At 57.8% G+C, this 20,020-nt stretch overlaps 1 protein-coding gene across 1 annotated transcript in view; it reads right to left on the bottom strand.

The window, feature by feature from the left end:
- The window catches only part of LOC114507648 (dipeptidyl aminopeptidase-like protein 6), a 158,400-nt gene that overhangs the window by 130,691 nt on the left and 7,689 nt on the right, over window positions 1-20,020 (bottom strand). The window contains exon 2 of the mRNA XM_036010294.1: window positions 18,591-18,689. Within this exon, the coding sequence (XP_035866187.1) occupies window positions 18,591-18,689 (99 nt within the window). The remainder of the gene's footprint in view (window positions 1-18,590; window positions 18,690-20,020) is intronic.

The following is a 20,020-nucleotide window of genomic DNA, read 5'->3' as shown; positions in this document are numbered from 1 at the left end:
AGGTGGCTCTCCATCCCCGGCAACCCCAGAGGCGGAATTAACCGCCACAAATAGGATCCGTCCCCTCATCCACGCTGGGAGGGAGACGCCACAGAAGATGCGCTGAGAACGAGGGAGAAAACCCTAATGTGCCCGGGGAGCTGAAGGACGCCAGGGAATCACAGTCATTGTTGCAGCTGTGGTGCTGCCGTCCGTGGGTTATGGGAGAGCGTGGGTGGAGAAGCGGCATAACTGACGTTTAAATATTTCCCGCAAAGATATTGGCCGAGGACACAGATGTGATGGAAGAGTCGAAATCAGCTGGTGCTTATTTATTGTTTTCCCGTGCTGTCCTTTTGAATAAAGACAGAAAATGACGCAGCCCCTGACTTCTGGGAAGAGAGCTGGGTGGGCAGAGGCGCTGCGGCCGCGGAGCGTGAGCGGAGCTGCATTAGGGGGGAGAGCTGGCCCGGAGCAGGGGCTCGGAGGGAGCAGCCCCCCCCCCCCCCCCGCCGCCCCGTGAGTGCAGGAAACGAGAGACCACCATGAACCCCACGTGCACCCACCCGGCTCATGGCTCCGACCTGAGATTTTGAGCAGGTGTCTGCAAACATGGGTCTTGAGCTCCGGGTTTTTTCTGCACCAGGTTTACATCACAAAAGTGGTCAGGAGTGAAGGCGGGGGGGGGGGGTGCAGGTGGAAGGGCGGTGCAGGGCAGAGGGGACGAAAGGGGGGAATGAGACAACTGTCATAGCATAATCAGTAAAAGATTAAAAAATAAAAGTAAACAGCCCTGGCTGGCGTAGCTCAGTGGATTGAGCTCGGGCTGGGAACCACAGTGTCCCAGGTTCGATTCCCAGCCAGGGTACATGCCTGGGTTGCAGGACATAACCCCCAGCGACCGCACATGGATGTTTCTCTCCCTCTCCCTCTCCCTCTCTCTCTCTCTCTCTCTCCCTCCCTCCCTCCATTCCGTCTCTAAAAATAATAAATAAAAATCTTAAAAAAAAAGTAAACAAATGAAATCTTTAAAAAAAGACGTACAATGGTTCTTATGTTTCAGAAGAACAAGCTTTTCGATTACATTTTTTAAAGGTGAGCAGCACCCCTGGGCCTGGGGCCCTGCCTGTATAAGTACTTGACGGAGAGGAAGCGACTGTGACAGTCCAGAGACCAGACAACAGGTCGAGGCCCCGCCCATTCCTCACTCCCCTTCCCTGCAGGTCGAGGCCGGGTCCATCCCCACACCCCAACAGGTGGAGGCCCCGCCCACCCAACTCCCCCCCCCCCCCCCCCCCCCCCCCCCCCCCCCCCCCCCCCCCCCCCCCCCCCCCCCCCCCCCCCCCCGCAGGTCGAGGCCCCGCCCATCCTCACCCCGCCTATCAGGGAGGTGTCGCGGGAGAATCCTGGCTGTTTCATGTGCTCCCTCTGGCTTCCACTTTGCATGCGGGTCAGGGCGACCCGACCAGCAAAGTCACTGTGTGTGTGTGTGTGTGCTGACTCTCCTGCGGGAGCCGGAGAAGCGGGATGAATGAGAACCACCTGCAAGCGACGTTTCCTGTCCTTCCAGAGGGAGATGGGGCATTGTGCTCGGGGAGCCAGACAGTGGGGAGGCACTGAGTCTGGAAAAACCTCTCTTGGATTCTGGCAAACACAGGGCCCAGCCCCTGGGCAGAAACGGGGGTGGAAGGGGGGTGATTGTGTGGCTTCAGATTACGGTAAGACGATGCCGCCCCACTCCTCTTCTGGCCGGGGTAATTTCCTAGACGAGGACCTGCAGACTAATAATAGCGGTCTCGGCGGCTCGGAAGTTACTCGGGGAAGGAGCTCCATTTCAGAGGTGACGCGTGTGGCTTTAAATTCCATTCCGTTTTCACTGTGAGGCCTGAGACAGCTCCGCTTTTGTCTTGATGAATGGACTGCCCGATCGCCTTTCACGGCTTTTACATTTCCGTCCTTATTTATGGGAACGATTTTACGTGCTGCGCCGTGGAGTCACGTGGAGACTTCTCAACAGCTCACCGTGCGGGAAGCTCCCTGCGAAACCGCAACGCACGTTCCCGAGTATTTAACCTCGTCAGCCGCAAGCTTACGGGGCTAAGGAGAAAACACACGGGCCTGTAGAACGGGGATTTTAAAAAAAATTATTAAACTTATTGGGGTGACACTGGTTAATAAAAGCCGACAGGCTTCAAGTGTACAGTTCTATAATATATCCCCTGTATATTGCATTGTTGTTGTTGTTGTTGTTTTTTTTGCAATTTATTTACACCGAGAGGGTCTTATGCTGAGTGAGCTCAGCCCATCAGAGAAAGACAAATGTCGTGTGATTTCACTGCTCTGCGGAATCTAAAGAACAAAATAAATAAGTAAAACAGAGACAGATGCACGGACCCCAAGAGCAGCTGACGGTGGCCGAGGGGAGCAGGCTGGGGGGCCGAGTGGGGAAGGCGCAGGTTGGTGGTCACGGCGCGGTCACAGGTATTAAGTTTTCAGGTTTTTAAAATCCTCGCCCGAGGATATGTTTACTGATTTTAAAGAGGAAGGGAGAGAGGACGAGAGAGAGAAAGTGACAAACAGCCTCAGGACGGAGGAGCCGGCATGAGCTCCCCCTCTCAGGGGCAGCCCAGGCCGTTTTCTCCACCTCTCCTTCCCCCACAGGCAGGCGAGGCGGCCCCTGAGCTCTCAGGGTCCCCACGACACCTGGCGACCAGGGCAGCAGTGGGCAGTAGCCGCTCATCCCGGGCGGACCCCCCGCACCTGTCCCCAGCGCCCCCCTTTTCTCGGGCGTCCCCGTGGGCTAAGGCAGCCCTGCCTCAGCTCTCCCGTTGCTGCTTCTGTGCTGGGCCCGGCCTGGTCTCACCGCCCCGGCTGTAAACAAACCCGCCCTCACAGCCACCTGGACTTCTGTTAGAACATCTTTCCCACAAGAAGTCAGGAACCCACGCACCGCCGGCCCCGGACACCCCCACTCACGGGCACAGTCTCCCCTTGTGCCCAGCATCAACCTCTTCCTGTCCTGCTTCTGCTGGCTGTCCCCGCGCATGGTGGACTAACACCCGCCACGGCGTCTTGCTGCAGACACCCCCACGCCCCTGCAGACACGTGCTCATCAACTCCTCGAAGGCCGGACTGACCCTCCTCCTCCTCTGCAAGGCCCTTGAGGACGGACAAGTCTCGGCCAGCGACGCCTTCGCTCTGCGTGCAAACTCTCGATGCTTTGTGTACCTCTCCACCTCGGTACGCTTTCTGAATACTCCCCGGGTGAACCAAGTTCATTGGGGGCCCTTCCCCATCGTTCCGTGAGTACCGAGGGCCTTTGATCACCCAACCTGAAGCGCTTTGCGATACGGAGGGCATACAATCGGCGCTTAATACCCTGAGTGGCCATCGAAGAAGAAGGTGCCGGGAGAGATTAGATGAAAAGCTTTGTTCGCTTGGAAACCAGTTTCTGCACCTGCGGGAGACACCAGAGACCCGAGAGCCCCAGGCCTAGGAAAGCACGGGCGTGCAGTTCCGGGCTGCCGGAAACTCTCCCGAGGGGGGCCGTCCCCATCCCTGTAGCCGCTGTCTACTAGAGACGGGAGACCGTACGGGGACACAATGACCCCCCCCACACTGAGAGTGCAGAAGGGGGTGTCAGGATGCCACCAGGCCCATCTAGGAGGACAGGGGAGCACGGCACTTCTACTCTAAACACAGATCTTGCCCTGGATGGTGCGGCGCAGTGGGCCGAGTGCTGGCCTGCGAACCGAGGTGCTATCAGTTCGATTCCCAGTCAGGGCACAAGCCTGGGTTGCAGGCCAGGTCCCCAGTAGGGGGCGCTCAAGAGCAACCACACAGGGATGTTTCTCTCCCTCTCTTTCTCCCTCCTTTCCCCTCTCTCTAAAAATAAATTAATAAAATCTTTAAAAAAATAAACACAGATCTTAATTTCAAGAGAGAAAAGAAAGAAAACCGCTTTGCTCTCTCAGGAGTTGTTGTGGGTAATCAGGTGTTACGTGGTTTCAGCCTTCCTTGCAGAAACGAATGAAGAGAAATTGCCTCCGAAGAGGCGGTTTGGAAGACTTTAGCTAACTACTGAGTGTCACGTTCATCCGATGCAGCCAAGACGGCGTGCGTTTCACCAGGCAAAGAGCCTTCCCTCTGAAAGCGTTCGCCATTCGGGCTCCGCAGAACCGGTCTGTCAGCGGGGCTCCCTTTTCCAGGTCATCGGGTTTTTATAAAATATGTTGTTAACTAAGCATGTCAGGAAGATGGGTTTCAACCTACTCCACCCCTCACCCCTACAGAAGCACCCTGCTCCTGGGAGACATCCGGAATCCTCCCTGGACATTCTTGGAAGCGTTAACAGGCCACAGGCATCCTTTGGAGCATCTGTGTCGGAGCTGAGAAGCAGCTGGTCCTGACCACCAGTGGAAGAGCCACACACAAAACCCGACAGAAGGCGGCGGAGCCACTTGCCGGGCGGCAGACCACGGACCTCCGCAAAACCGCTCCTTTACAAAAGCCGGGAGGCTGCGTGAATCATCAAAATCAACTTTGTTCAGACTTTGGCAATTAGCCAACGGCTTCCCACCATCGGAGGGGCAGTTATGGTTTTTAAAAGGCTGAATCTTGGCCAGGACAGTGACCTGGGTGGCCTTTTGACCCGTGTGGTCACATTTCCATCTCCCTGCCCCAGCAGCCTTGAACACCAAGGGCTCTGCAATGGAGGCAGGCATTCATGGGGGAGAAGCTACCAGAAGGGAAAGGACGGCGGTAGAGCCCCCGGAAGCCCCGTTTCCAGCGGACTGCCTTTTCTTCTGCCTGCAGCCTGCACTCACTCCGGGGTTTCTGTCTTCATTCCGGAGCTCAGAGCTCGCTCCTCACAAGAGCCTTTTCCCTGGGGCATTTGTCAGAAACAATCGGTGACAATTGTTTTCAATAGCAGCTGCTGGAGGGGATGATAACAGCCTCCTTGCTGTCAAGGGAAAGTTGACCAAACACTTCAAAGGGAAAGCTGGGGAGGGGACAAGAGGCCCCTGAGGGCTTTGAAAACCTCAAGCACGTCTCTGGCACTCTGGCAGGCTGAGTGCGTGCGTGCGGTGCCTGCTGCCTGCAGCCCGGGAGGCTGTGGGAATGCCCTTGTCGCCACCGGGCTGACCTTGAGACTCTGCGCAGGCAGCAAAGGAAGGCCTGGCAGGCTCGCACCCTGCCTGCCGAGTGCTGACGCCGTGCCAGGCGGTGCACGCAGAGCTCAGTGGCCGAAGCTGGGAGACGTGCTGCTTCAGGGGATTGCAGGAAATCGCTGTCTAACCATCATCCAAGCGCTACGCTCCTGCCGCACAGATTTTAGGGTCTGCGCAGGAAGAGAAGGCAGACTTTGTTACATTAGTTCGGGAAGCCCAGAACGTTGTTTACATTGTTGGTGGTTTGTAAGCAATGTTTACATTGTTGCATGTCAACAGCAACAAACCACAAAAAAGCAGCAACAAGACGGAAGGAGAAGGATGATCTCATTTCCAGAGTCGCCACATGAAATGCTTTAAAATATGTGGGGTTTAACAGAAATCATGAGACACACACAGAAATAGGACAGTATGGTCCATACACAGGGGAAAAAAAAAACCCCAGCAGTTAATGAAAACTGTTCCTGGGGTGTTCAGACACTAGACACATTAGAAAAACAACTCTTTAAATTAGCTGTTATGTAAGTGAAATGCGCCAGCCAGAGAAGGACAGAGACCATACGGTTTCACTTTTCTGTGGAATCTGAGGAACAAAGGGAACTAACAACGTGGAGACGGACTCACGGAGACAGAGACCAGGCTGACAGCTGTCAGAGGGGCAGGAGGACTAAGTGGAAGAGGTGAAAAGATTAAGCAAAAAAACCACACAAACAAACAAACAAACACACAACCTCACAGACACAGACAACAGTGTGGCGATTACCAGAGGGAAGGGGGAGGGGGAGGGGGAAGAGGGGACAGCCGAATAAATGGTGACAGACGGAGACGTGACTTGGCGTGGTGAACACACAATACAACACACAGGTGATGTGTCGTAGGGTCGTGCCCCTGAAACCTATATAATTTTATTAACCAGTGTCGCCCCAGTCAATTCAATAAAAATGAACAAATAAATTTGCTATTGCAAATATGCTCAAAGCACTAAAGGCGCGCCACGGCTAAAGAACAGAAACAAATGAGAACTATGTATCACTGGGTAGAAAATACCAACAAGGAAACAGACATGATTTGAAATGAGCCGCACAGAAATGCGGAGATGGAAGCACAATAATGGAAACAAAAAGGCCACTGGAGGGTGTAAAGACAGTGTTTGTTCAGGCAGGAGGAAGAAGCAGTGAACTCGATGATAACCAAGATCATCGAGTCCGAGGAGCAGAAAGAAAAAGGGACGAAGAAAATTAATTTCAGAGGCCTGCCTCACGGTGGCCTCCAAGGAGAACTGAGAGAGAAAAGAGCAGAGATTGTATCTGGAGAAATAATGGCAAAAGCAGAAGAGACGGGAATGCTTTTCAGTCTATTCTATGGGGCCAGTATTACACTGATACAAAGAAAAAACAACAACAAAGACATCACAAGAAAAGTACAGACAAATATCTCTTATAGACACAGATGCAAAAACCCTCAGCGAAATACCAGCCAACCAAATCCAGCAGGTTAAAGAGAATTACACACCCTGGCAAAGGGGGGTTTACCCCCAGACGACCAGGCTGGTTCAGTATGAACTCAGTCAGTGGGATGGAGTATTCGCCCTTTCGTGCCTTGCTCCTTCTACCTCGTGTGATCTTGCCAGGACCCGCCCAAGCTGCGGGGCAGGTCAGAGTGCCGTTCCTCCGTAAGGGCTCCGTAGTAACAGTCCCATTTGTGTGTGTGTGGCACATATTGTGTGTCCATGTTCTGTTGATGAACACTGGGGCTGTTTCTGCATTTTGACTGTCATGAACAATGTCACATATATATATAATGTTACATATATATATATATATATATATATATATATATCTCCAGAAAAAGTCCAGCCACTGTTAATATAACGAGAATGGTTTGTGCAACACCGATGTGACCTGATAGCCAAGGAGCGTGGACTGGAATGCACACGTGTGAACAATGACGACTTCACTGTACTAGTCAGTGGGGGTGGTAGACACCGTTGAGTGAGCATGTGTACTGTGTGGCCGTCACATTCAAAATAGCTGAATGAGCAGAGCAACGAATCTGCATCAGATTTCACATTAAGCTTGAACATTTCTCTATTCAGATGACTCAGAAGGCCACAGCTCTGGGCAGCTGGTGACTGGCAGCTTCGTCATGACACCACGCCCACTCACGCATCACGTCGAGTGCAGAGTATTTTAGAGAAAGATCACATCACCCAGGTGACAGCCCACCTACAGCCCAGATGTGGTGCTCTGTGACTTCTGGCTTTTCCCAAAACTAATGACACCTTTGAAAGGGAAGAGATTTCAGACCATTGATGAGATTCAGGAAAATACGACGGGGCAGCCAATGGTGACTGGGAGAACTGTGTGAGGTCCCAAGATGCCCACTTTGAAGGGGACTGAGGGTGTCATTGTCCTGTGTGCGATGTTTCCTGTATCTTGCATGTTCTTCAGTAAATGTCTCCATTTTCCCTAGTACATGACTGGACACCTTCTGGACAGACCTTGTAAACACATGTGTATCTGGCATGTGGCCGCTAGCGTGTCCCGTGCAGAAACGTCAGTATGGACTCACGTTTCGCTCTCCGTACAGACGGAGACAGAGGTCGAGACGCGTGCGCACGCACACGCACTTCCTCGCTCCGTCGCCCGCGGAGACGGCCTGGAAGCCGCGATGCCCCGGGGCCGGCGAGCGCATGTGGTTTCTCACCACAGACGGGGGGAACCGGGGCCCCTCAGGGAAATGGCTAATTCTCGGGCTGGGGCAGGGAACACAGAAGAGCAGCCGAGGGTACCTTAGCGTCGTTTCGGAAAGAAAGGAAGGGAGGGAGAGAGGGAGGAAGGAAGGAGAGAGAAAAGGGAGGGGAAGGGAGACAGGGCGAGAAAAAGACCCTCCCCACTACGACGGAGCATGCCTGCTGGTACAGGAACCTTTGAGGGGAAAATGTAGCACTCATTTATAACACAGTAGAAACTAAATATCCGGGGGTCTACACTGATACAAATACAGAAGTGACGGAGAACAGACGTGTCTCCCATGCAGACGGATTCTAAATAATTTACACTCTGCTCTCAGGCAGGTGGACCATGATACTCCTCGGGGTGGGCCCGTGGCAGGGCCCTCCCCCAGGAACGTACAGGACGGAACGGTGGGGAGAAGAGAAACTCGACAGGCTGGCAAACGTGACCTTGGTGAGCGTCGAGGACTCCGCCAGCAGCCTGGGTGCTTGGGGAGACGGTGTGTGCCTTTCACCACCTGACAGGAAGTGCACTCCCCACTCCCCGCCCCCCGCCCCCCGCCACCCACTGTGGTATTCTAGTTCATGCCCTGTCACCACAGCCTAACGATGCGTCAGAAAAAGTGCAACGTGAGAAAACGCTGCAAGAGACCTGGCTGATCGCTACTCCTCGGGATGCCTGACGCCGACCCCTACCAAGGCCATCAAAGCCCAGAAGGTCTGAGGAATGGTCCCCGTGAGAGGAGCGAGGAGCCCTGGCCGCTGCGTGTGCCAGGCTGAGATCTGGACGCCAGAAAGGACTTCGACACGGGGGAAAATCTGAATTAAGAGAGGGCGTGACCTCATCAGGACGTCTCGGCACTGGTCAGTTAATTGGAACAAAGGTACCGTCCTGTGACAATGGGGACGTCTGGGCTGCAAGCCTCCTAGGACTCTGATGTGGAGACTCTTCAGATGCCACGATCCAGAACGTAGGGGAAAAAGCCCATGTCCCTGCCCTGGCCACGTGGCTCAGTGGGTTGGGTCATTGCCCTATGCACCAAAAGTTTGCAGGTTCGATTCCCAGTCAGGGCGCATAACTAGGTTGCAGGTTCAAACTCTGGTGGGGGCGCATATGGGAGGCAACCCATCCATGTTTCTCTCTCTCTCTCTCTCTCTCTCTCTCTCTCTCTCTCTCTCTCCTCCTCCCTTCCTCCCTAAACAGCAACAACCAAGAAAACTTCCACATTCCTGGTCAGCCCTCTGGTTCTCATTCTGCGATGACAACATGCAACAGTTTTTCCCAACTCAGTTCACCAAGCACGTGTGGCCCTCGCTTCCCAAATTACGAAGCCTCTTTCAGCATGTTAACCTCACGCGGTCCCACAGACACAAGTCCCGCACCCCAGGCCACGCACGGTGGAGGGTTTAAACCCACAAAGGGCACGTGCCAAAAGCTCATCTCATTTCAATAGCATTTCCCAGCAAGCAAAAAAAAATCAATATTGGCCATTTCCCACTTCCTGTTTTGCCTTTGCCACCTGACGCAACCTAAATTTTTAAAGATAAAGCTCAGACATTCTTCGCCCGGGAAGGCTATTTTTAGAGGCAGTATTTAATTTCCACTCTCGGAAGCACGGGACGGAGGTTCTGGGCTGTCACGACCTGTGGGGCGGCGGAAGAGAGACGGATGAGACTCCAGTGATATTTCATTAAAATGAGGCCCAAGTGTCGACCCTCCGACTCATCTATTCCTGGACTCATCGCTCTTCCACACCCCACCTCGCTGCATGGAAGAAAAAAAAAAAGAATTCTGGCGGCTCCGGGCTCTGGCAGGAGGCAGGGTTCGTGCTCAGATGACCACTCGCCACCTTGCTCTGGCTGTCGCAGATGGGAGGCAGCTAAATCTACATTCAAGGGAACGTGTTCCATTGCTCAGCACGCGAATAGGCCGGTGATGAGGGAATCACACACCCGGTTAGCCAGCCTCATCGAATCTGTCTGCAGGCTCGTGTGCCCTGCCCGCCGAGTGCGCATGGCGGCGGCGGCCGGAGCATCAGTGTATGTATCTATCGTGGGCCTTACATTTGCACCTGCAGCTCTGCGGGACTGAAAACGGCAGTTACTGCGACGGCCATGTGTATCCTTAGGCACTGGGGGGCGCTGTTTCACACACTCCTCTAAATACTGTTGGGGCTTTTAAAATGGAATAGAAACAATTGTACTTGAACAACCAAAAAAAAAAGAAAAAGAAAAAAGAAAAGAAAAGAAAAGAAAGAAAAAGAAAAAAAATAGAAGAAATAACAGCGACCTAGGACCCAGTTCTGAACTCGCCCGTGCTGCTAAGCAGGGGTAATTCGTAAACAGTAACATTTTACTGTCCGTGTTACCGGTCCATCCATCAGGAGCATGGGGTTTTAACCCCAGCCCCTGGGGCACGGACACGCAGACTCAGCGAGTTTGTATAAACACCCAAAAGCGTTACTCGCCCTACCAGAAGAGCCCACATTTGTGGGCCTGTTTCATAACACATTGGACTGTTTTCACAAAACACACGACTCGGGTCGTGCCTGGGGTGGCTCTTTGCTCCGCAGGTTCCTTGAGCTGTCCCGTCACTGGGAACTTTCTGTCGTTGGAGCTGACCACAGGCTTTAGGCCGACATCGAATGGTTGCATCAGGTTCCAAAGCAAGAGCCGTGCTCCTTTACGGAGGGGTGGGGGGTGTCGGGGTGGTGGGCGGGGACTGAGAAGCAGCGGGAACTGGCAGGTACAGACAGTCCCGGGAGGAGGAGTCCAGCGGGGCAAGGGCGTCAGCACAGTGTGACCACAGTGGGCGGAAATACCGGGGGGAGCCCTTTGTACGTTACACAGGTCACTCACTTCCCTGCTGTGCCCCCGAAACCAGCACAGTATTGCGTGTCAACCGTCCCCCAAAAGTGAACTGAGAAATATTTTCAGGAGGAAACAAGGAAGATAATGGTGAGGGTCCAGTCCACAAGGTGCGCTTGGAGGAGGGGTCTCCTGTCGCTGTGGGCGGTTATCTGGACGGTCAACGTGAAGAGAGCCCAGGTTCCTCTAGGGGGCGGGTCCCCGGGGAGCTCACCGACCCTCTGCGGTTCCGAGTGTGTGGTCACCACGAGGGCCACCTGCTCCGTCCCCGAGAAATGTGCTGCGTCACTGCAGGTGCACCTCTCCTCTCTGACCTCCTGCAGCGGGCGCCGCCTGCCCAGAGTCCACTCGGCTTCCTCCTCGCTACCCAAATCCCAAACGTTTTCCCGAAGATTCAACATGTCCAGTTAAAAATGCCGCTGCCCCCCCTTACCTGTGCGCAGGAAGATAGGGCAGACAGAGAAAGACAGGTACCGTGTTCAGCGATGTGTGGGGCCGAAGGAACAAAACACACACACACAGAAAACAGAAACAGACTCACAGATGCAGAGTGGGGGAGGGGGCTGGGGGCGGGGCGAGGAAGGGGGAGGGGCTGAGGAGCACTGACTGGCGGTGACAGAACAGTCACGGGGACGTGAAGTCCAGCACGGGGAGGACAGTCAGTGACCTTGTGATAACCACGGATGGGGGGGCCAGGTGGGCCCTGGAAATATCGGGGGGGTCGCTGTGTAAAGCACATGATTGTCGAACCACTAAGCTGTGCACCCGAAACGGATCTCATAGCGAGTGTCAGCTGTAACCGAAAAATAGAAGACATTAAAAAAAGAAAAGAAAGACTGGGCAGCCATGTGGTCCCATCCAGGGCAACGACGAGAAAGATGGACACAGAAAGCTGTCGTCTGGGAAACCGTCTCTCTCCGAAAAAAACGGACTCGCCCGCTTTTATTTTGAAAGCACCTACAGATCCAAGCCACAGGTCAGGAGCGTCAGAGTGGGGACCTAGGGCAGAGGGTCTGGACCGGGGGTGGGGGGCGGGGGGGGGGATTGCGGCCCAAGGCATGTTAGATGATGCCTGAGGTTTTCATGGCGTTGGTGGTGGGTGTCACTGACGTGTGGGTGGAGGCCAGGGACTGCCCAGGAACCCCCCATGCAGAGAGCTGCCTGGTGTCAGTGCCACTTGGGTGAGGCTGAGCAGCCCCGCCCCCGTGGGAGCAGACCCCCCCATGACAGGCTCTGGCCGAAACAGAGCTGTGGGTGGTCTGTCTGTGTGTCCTGCGTGTGAGGAGAATTAATTTCTCTGTTGGTCAAGCCACTTGGGTTTCTGTTACCTTCAGCCCAGGTCCATCCAAGCGACTCGCTCTGCTCTCCGTGCATCTGAGTTCCCCACTCTTCTCCACCCTTGAGTTTGCAGAGGGCTCTGCGGGGGTCAGGGTCAGCCAGGACGACGCCACGTGAGCGGCACGCCAACTCCTGCACCTTTACCTCTCTCACCTTCCCCCGGGCTCAGCGCTCCTGGCCCAGGGCACCTGTGCCTGCTCCTGGTCACCACGGGGGAGTGAGTGACGAGAGACGCAAGGGTCCTCCCCCCACCGCCTTGCAGAGCAGGAAGCTGGCTGCTCTCTGGCAGAAAGATTAGATGGAGGAGGGGGGAGAGTCCCGTTGTCGGGGGAAACATGGAGGTAGTAACGGAAAAGAAAGCGCACGCACAGTCCTAATCCCAGGAGACAAATTCTGCTTTCATTCTCTTCCAGTATCCCCTCCTGCCCACCCCCGCCCACCCCAAGGTTGTGTAGGAAATATAGATCCTTTTGGGGAGACGATGGGCATACTTTATGCTCCTTCCGTTTCTCTCACTCGGCACTCTGCCGCGGACGCCTCTCCGTGGGGACGGTCCCAGACAGCCGGCGCCCACTCCTGTTCCCGCCACGGAGCCCCCCGCCCCCCTCAGTGTGGCCCCGGTCTCAGAAGAGGGCTAAAGGGACTCTAACCGGACGGGTCACTCTGGCGTCTTAATGTGCCAAAGGAAGAGTTGAGCTGCAGGATCCCAAAGGTCCTTCCCAGCTGTCCCAGGCTGGGTGCTGGGAGAAAGGCCATTTGGCCTACCGACAAGGTCAGCTGCACCAGGGTGTGGGGAGGGGGGGTTCGCCTCTCTTCCTCCGCCCCCAGCACCTAGGACAGTGCCGGCCCCCAGCAGGCCCTCCGCCCAAGGCCGAGGGCAGGAGTGACGGAAGACGGGGAATGCACTTCCGGTTGGCGCTCCTTCCGCGGGAGACAGGCTCGGCCGTGGAAACGTGCCCGGCGTTCTGTGGCCGCGATCGTGGCGGGGAGACTGGCTCGGGGTGTGTAAAGGGCGTTGGGGGCCTTGTGTACATTTCTCCAGTTTCCTCAGTCCTCACTCTAGGATATCTTATTATTGATTTGAGAGGGAGAAGGAGGAGCAGGAGGAAGGGGAGGAGGAGGGACAGAGAGAGAGGGAAACCTCAAAGGGAAAGAGAAACATGGATCGGTTGTCTCCCACACACATCCCAACTGGGGATTGAACCCGCAACCTCGGTGCGTGTCCTGACCGGGGCCCAAACCTGCAGCCTTTCGGTGCAAGGACGCTGCTGCCAACCACTGAGCCACCTGGCCAGGGCTCCACCCCCAGCTCTGAGTGATGCCAGAGAAGCCCGTTCTCCAGCCTGCACTTGGGGGTCCGTGGAAGGGCACGCGCTAGCCCATCCTGTTGGCTCAGACTACCACTGGGTAGCGATGGTGGGGTCTACATGGCCCTTGCTGGTTTTTGGTCAAGAGCCCCCTCACAAAGCTCCTAATGGAGTCACAGACCCCTTTGCTGCCATGAGTCTACGAGAGCCTGCCTTTCCCGGGGGTCCGTCCCCTGTGCCTGCCAGTCCCGGTGCTGGGGGGGCCCCCCAGTCACAGCGCCGGAGATTGCGGGGTCAACATGGGGCACCGGGACACTCTGCTCTCCTACCGAAAGAACCCTCCGTCTCCAGGCCCCCGGCCCCGCCCGTGGGTCAGATTAATGACACTAAATGAGTTCCCAGAGCTTTTTAATGCCCGTAACATCTGCGTGCCGCTTTTCGGAAATTAATTCAGTCCTTCCAGACGGGAGGCGCCTGGGCTCTGATTCTCAGGGAAGGGATTCTGTTCAGAGCCTCGACGGGGTCCGCTTACACTTGTGTTTTTCCAGCGGTAAATTGCGCTTTCCAGGGTTTATCCCAGAGAGAAAAGGATCTTTCACACACATCGCCGCGGGGATGTCGTTACAAATGAAGGCCTGTGTGTCTGCAGCCTCCCCAAACCCGGGCGGACCCTTCCTTAGGGAAACGGAAGACTCGGCCCGTGGACCGCCGACCGGGAATTGGTGTCAGTCACCGCGGGCTCACACTCGGCTGTAGCGGGCATCTCTCCCCCGTTCCCTGACAAGGGCCAGCGGAGCCCAGCGCCTGCGGTCCCTTGGGGACCCTGGAGAGGTCACAGGTCTGTGCTTACGGCCGACACCACGGGGCGAACTGAGGATGCCCTTCGTGTCTTCATTCTGTGTTTTTGTAAAAGGACCCCCCTGCCCAAGCTATAATTTATTTCCTCGAGTCACGCGCTTGCCCCAGCGCCATCTGGGGGCTGAAGATGTTACTGCGGCTGAGCCTCCGGAAGGTCTGGGTGCCCCTCAGCTCCAGGTCTGGGGTCACTGTCCTGGGGTGGAAGGCGTTTTCCGGAAGGTCCCCTGTTCGATGCCGCACGGAGCTCCAGGCTGCGTGCTAACAGCCCCAGCAATGAAGGGGTGCACCCTCTCCTAAAGGAACCTCAGGTTCACGTGCAAACCGGGGCCCGGGGCTGGGGGGAAGCCCATGCAGGGGGGACGTGGTGGATTTCAGCTGCCGGCGAAAGGCCGTTTCCGGGCCACATCTCATCTCCCGGTGGGTCGGGAATGAGCCTCCGCCCCCCCCCCCCCCGCCCCCCGTGGGGTTTCACAGCCGACCCGCAGCACGAAGCCTCCGGTGGGAGGCAGAAGGGAGAGCCAGGCGATGTTCTCCCTGCTCTGAAGCGTGCCGCCGGGTCGGGGGCTGTAGGGACCCCCTCGTGGGTTTCCGAGGGACAATCCCGGAGCCATGTCTCCTCGGCTACGACACCAGCCCTGTGACTGGGAAGACGGGCTGCCTCCCCGAGCCTCAGTTTCCCCGTTTGGGAAAGGAGGGCACCGCCAGCCCCCCAGGACGGCTGTGAGTGTCCCAGGGGCGCAGGCACACTCCACTGCTGTGTGACGTGGGAGCGGAGAGGGGACAGGTGGGCGGGGAGGACGCGAACCAGGACGAGGGCCGGGAGGAGAGCTGTGGTGGTGGAGGCAGGAAGCAGGTGGCCCCTCCGGACACGAGCAATTGCTATGACGTCGACGTTCACCGTGCTCCTGGTCTCGTCTCTTCCGCGACGTCCCTTCTGTCACCGTCGTTGGGACACTCTGTCTCCACCGGACATTTGTCCTGGCTTTCCCCTGGTCCTTTCTGGAACCCACGCATGCACGTAAGTCACCTTCCCCGGGCACGGCGCTGGGCGGAGGGCTCACCGAGGGAGGGAAAAGACACGGGTGAGCTCTAGGTGGACGCAGGCACGACACCTCTCGTTCTGCACACACGGTGCCAACGCCACTCCTGTCTCCTCGGGACCCCGAATCACCCCGCAAACCGGAGCTGCAGCGCCTGGCGATGCTCAATGCCATTTATGCAGCGGCTGCAAGATGTTCTGCGGGGTAAGGCCCGCGGAGACGTGGTCTTGTCTGGGGCTACGGGGGACCCTTGAGCTGCCGAGGCTGGAGACCAATCTCTAAGGAGACTGAGCCAAGGCCCCAGAAGGGGAGTCCTGGGAAGACACTTTTGTGAGAGATTTGCCACAGTCACAAGTGAGCAGAGAGGGGGCTTCCCGAATTCTCTGTGGGGGCCCAGACGGCCGTCCCCCACTTCCACCCAGCACGGTTCCACGGTGCCCGCGATGAACACCACACAATCGTATGGATGGTGCTAGTTGAAGATCTGAGCTTCCAGACAAAAATTACAGTCGGGCCTGGCCCCCCCGTCTGGACTGGGAAGTGGGTACAGACATTCTCCAGGCCAAGAGGGGATGCGGGAGCCCGTCCCCCCGTCCTGCAGACAAGCAGGCAGGGACGGGTTTCCCCTCCCGGTCTGGGTCTGACTTGGGTCCAGCAACGACAGACTTTGTGTTTCCCGGGGAGGCGGAGGGGCGCCTGCCCGAGGGACAGTGATGACAAGGTGCAGGACATGCCTCTCTTTCCCGGGGAGCACGGGCCTTGCTGAGCCTGCGGCAGTGGGACACCCCGGATCCTTCACTAGACGACCCCCACATCCTGCCGCCGGTTAGGGGGGCTGGGGCAGTGCCTGATGTCAGGGGGAGGGGGGGGAGGCCCGTGGCAGGCCACCATCTCTGCTCCGAGAGGCGTCCCCAAGGCTGGGACTAGCAGCCGAGGTTCCGCCCACCGCCCCGATGCCGGCGGCACCGAGTTCTGCCGCAGCCTGGGCAGCAGGCCCTGACTCCACTGGGGAACACCCAGAGAGAATGGGGTTGGGATCGGCCATCAAGGCCGCGTCCGGGCTACCGATGCAGAGAAATGTGGAGTAAACGCGTTTGCAGGAAGAGGGAAGAGCAGGCTCCGGGCCAGCCAGGGCGCTGACCGGCCCAAGGGACACACCCGGGAAGGCTGGTCCAGGGAGCGGGGAGGCGAGGATCGGAGGAAACGGGGCAGGCTCGGGGAGGCCGGGGTGGGACACTGGGGATGGGGCGTCCGACCTGCCCCTGTGGGCCGCGTGCAGCCCAGGGTGGCTGGGGATGCGGCCCAACACAAAATCGTAAATTTACTTGAAACCTGATGAGGTGTTCTTTTGTGTGTGACCATGTGTCACAATGTATTTCATGTGCGGCGCGAGACACCTCTTCTTCTTCCAGGGCGGCCCAGAGACGCCACAGGGCTGGACAGGCCTGTGTCCGCAGCCGTCCCGCGGCCCCCGGCAAAGCGACGGATCCCTCGGAGTCGGAGTTGCCTCGTCTCTAGGGCGAAGACTCAAAGCGCCGACCCCCCTGGGTTTAGTGCGGGTTCAAACGAAGTCACCGAGGGGGCGTGGCGGCTGCTGTCCGTCACACACGGTCGCTGCAGATTAAGGCTTTCTGACGTCTCCTGCGGGCACTCGGGCCGGAAACGTCGGGAACATGTCAGCCGGGGGCACTGGAGCTCAGACCCCGGGGAGGGGGATGGTGCCCCGAGACAGGACGGAGCAGAGCCGGCAGGGCCTGACAAAGCAGCCTCCATCTCTGAGTGCCGTGGCAGCGGGGCGGAGGGGAGGGGCAGTGCGGACAGCAGCCCGAGACACAGCTGGCCTCCTGGGGCCAGGCGGACCCCGGGGCTCCCCTGCTCCTGAGCACGGGGGGTCCTGAGAACTACACGAAGAGAGAGAGGGGAACACGTCAGCGGTTCACACCAACGTGTAATGTGATGTTCCACCCCGTCCCCCTCCTGGGCACTCTGGTACGGCACGGTGACGGTCACAGGCGTGTGCTCGGTGCCGTGACTTCCCATGATGCCCGCCGCGTGGCCCGATGACCCACTGGGCTGCCGGAGAATGTTTTTGCTCTTCAAAACCTGTCCCCTCGGGTGTCTCCCTGCAGCTCCCCGAGGCCAATGGCGGAGGGACAGTCACCTCCCCAGTCGCACCCCGGAGCCCTCGGCTCTCTCCTTGGCCCTCCCGCCTCTGGTCTCCCTCGATAAAACCCGTGCTCTCCGAGAACCCCCTCTCTCTCTCCCAGTTTTGAGTCAGCTCACCCCAGCCTCAGGAGCCGACTCGGAAGCCGGGGGGAGGATGACGGAGTGGTGAGCTGGTCTAAGACCGTGCGCGCGTGGTGAAGCGTCGCGGGTGTTTCGGGAGCAGCGCGCCAGCGCGAAGACACGAGGCCGGCGCGTCCCATGTCAGGGCAGCCGCCGGCCGAGAACGGAACAGGAGGCTGGGGACGGCCTCGCAGCCCCGAGACCGCAGGGACGTCATGGGCCCCTCTGGGCTCCGTCTCCTGCATGAGCCAGGGTCCAAACCAGATCTCGAGCGTTTCTGGACAGGATTCTCTGACCCGGGAAGCACTTCGAAGGGTGCCCACGGGGGCTCAGACCAGACAGGAACGTCATCCCTGGAGACAGCAGCACTCTGGAGGGCCGACTGTGCCGTGGCTCGTGTCTCTGCACTGTGACCGCGCCCACAGCCGACCCAGACCAGGGACAGGACACGGGCCATGGGCCCTGCACCAGAACCTGTCCCCCCTGAGGGACCATGCCCCCCTGTGCCTCCAGGTCCACTCTGCTTTGTTATCTCAAACCCCCCCCCCCCCCCCCAAACAAGAACAACAGACGCCGTCCAGATTGCAGGAGACGGATGGGGCTGCACTGTCCCGGTGATCTGGCCTCATTCTAGAAGCACCTTTCAGCTCCTTCCTTGGCCCCTCTGCCCGGCAGGGTTGGGGTGCGGGGGACCACGGAGCATGCGACCAGGGAAGGAAGGCACGCCCGGCTGTGTCTCTCCCAGGGCTGGTTGCTTAGCAACACCCCCGTCTCCGTGGGAGACAGGATGACTCCAGGAGGCCAGAGGGAAGGGTTCATTTCTCAGGAAGGAGCAGCCCCATTTCACCAGACACGTGTTTTCTCAGAGCGATAACGAGATTATCGCCGCAGTGGCTAGGGGACCGGCTTCTGTGGCCAGAGGGTGGCGGGGAGGCCACGGGAGGCAGCCAGGAAGGCCAGGCTGGCCCAAGGGGCCGGGCGGTGGGGGGGAGGGACCGGCAGGACTCACCACTGATCCACTTCGCCTCGGGGTCGTGAACTTTGAACTCGTCACTGAAGAGATCCTCCACCGTGACCTTCTTCTTCTGAGACAGACTGTTGTCTTCCGCTGGGAAAAAAAACAGCGCAAAGAGTTACACTTTTTATTCCCTGGTAAAAGAGGGGCACAAACACTCAGTCGCCATTCAGAACTGAGATGGATGGGGATAATGTAATTTCCACAGATACACGCTGAACAAACATGCCAGCCACACTTTTCCTTTTTTTTTTTTTTTTTTTTTAATTGAAGCATCAAAAAGGATGGTCGGGGGCTGGGATTCTGCGAAAGGCCCCGAGTCACGCCCTCCCCGCGCCGTGCGCCCACAAACTCATCTTCTAGGTCTGAGGGCAGCCGCCCGAGGAATGGTGGTGGGGGTGGGGGCGTCGAAAGAGCAGGGAGCAAATGTCCAGAAAGACTCTCGACCGCACCCTGTGCAGTCCACTCGGCAGCTGTTCAATGCCCACCACCGGCCGCCCCGGGGCTGCTGGGGGTTAGGACACAATGGATGTGTTTCCTGGGTGTTTATTCTCCGTCCACCCCCTTGTCCCTGGCTGTCTATGGCGGGGGGGGGGTTAGTTCTTGTTCAGGGGGAGCCGCACCCCAGATGTCCACAGGCAGGGGGCCAGATGCTGCCCCAAGTCCCCTGGACGGCTGTGCTCGGGAGCGAGCCCCTGGCCTGAGCCCTGACGGCGCTCAGCCCGCACCTGCCCCGGTGGGGGGAGGTGACTCGTGAACGGCACGGGCCTGGGGGGCCCGAGAAACCGGGCAGCTGTCATCCGGCGTCCCGACCTGGATGCCTGGGGGGCTCTCAGACCTGCCTCGGACGAGGCTGCACCCATGCACGGCACAGACACCCACCCAGCTCCTTTCCAAGGGCGAAGGGCCACCCGTGCACCTGCCCGTGAGCCTGCCCTCACGGACTAAAGCCGCGGGCAGAGCCTCCAGCCAGCCCCGCCCGTCACGTTGTTAATGAGAGACTCTCGATTTTCACCGTTTCGGGTGCAGAGCGTGCGCCCAGGTGCCTGGCGATGATGACCCTGCCCTCTCGGACGGAAGGCAGAGGCAGGCACCCCGCTGTCCCGGGAGACTCGGGGTCCTTGTCCCCCAGTTCTGGGCTGTGCTGCTGTGCACGGCGACCCCCGGTGCTGCGGGAGGTGTGAGGGGCCGTGTGCACCCTGCAGGGAAGGGGTCCGGGTCGGCGCGTCTTCACATTGGGGGTGCTTCGTTGTGTCTGCTTCTCTCTGTAACGCCTGGCGGTTGAGCCAGCTCCCGCTGCCTGGGCAGATGCAGGGCGTGTTGGAACATTTTATGTCAAAATCTGTGGCCGGTTGTTGGGAATGGATGCCGATGTCTGTGGGATCAGCTAACAACACGAGAATAAGTCATCTCGGAGTGGAATC

This window comes from Phyllostomus discolor, chromosome 10 (genome assembly GCF_004126475.2).
Source record: "Phyllostomus discolor isolate MPI-MPIP mPhyDis1 chromosome 10, mPhyDis1.pri.v3, whole genome shotgun sequence".
NCBI classification, from domain to species: Eukaryota; Metazoa; Chordata; class Mammalia; order Chiroptera; family Phyllostomidae; genus Phyllostomus; species Phyllostomus discolor.
This window is presented reverse-complemented; position numbering and strand designations above follow the sequence as displayed.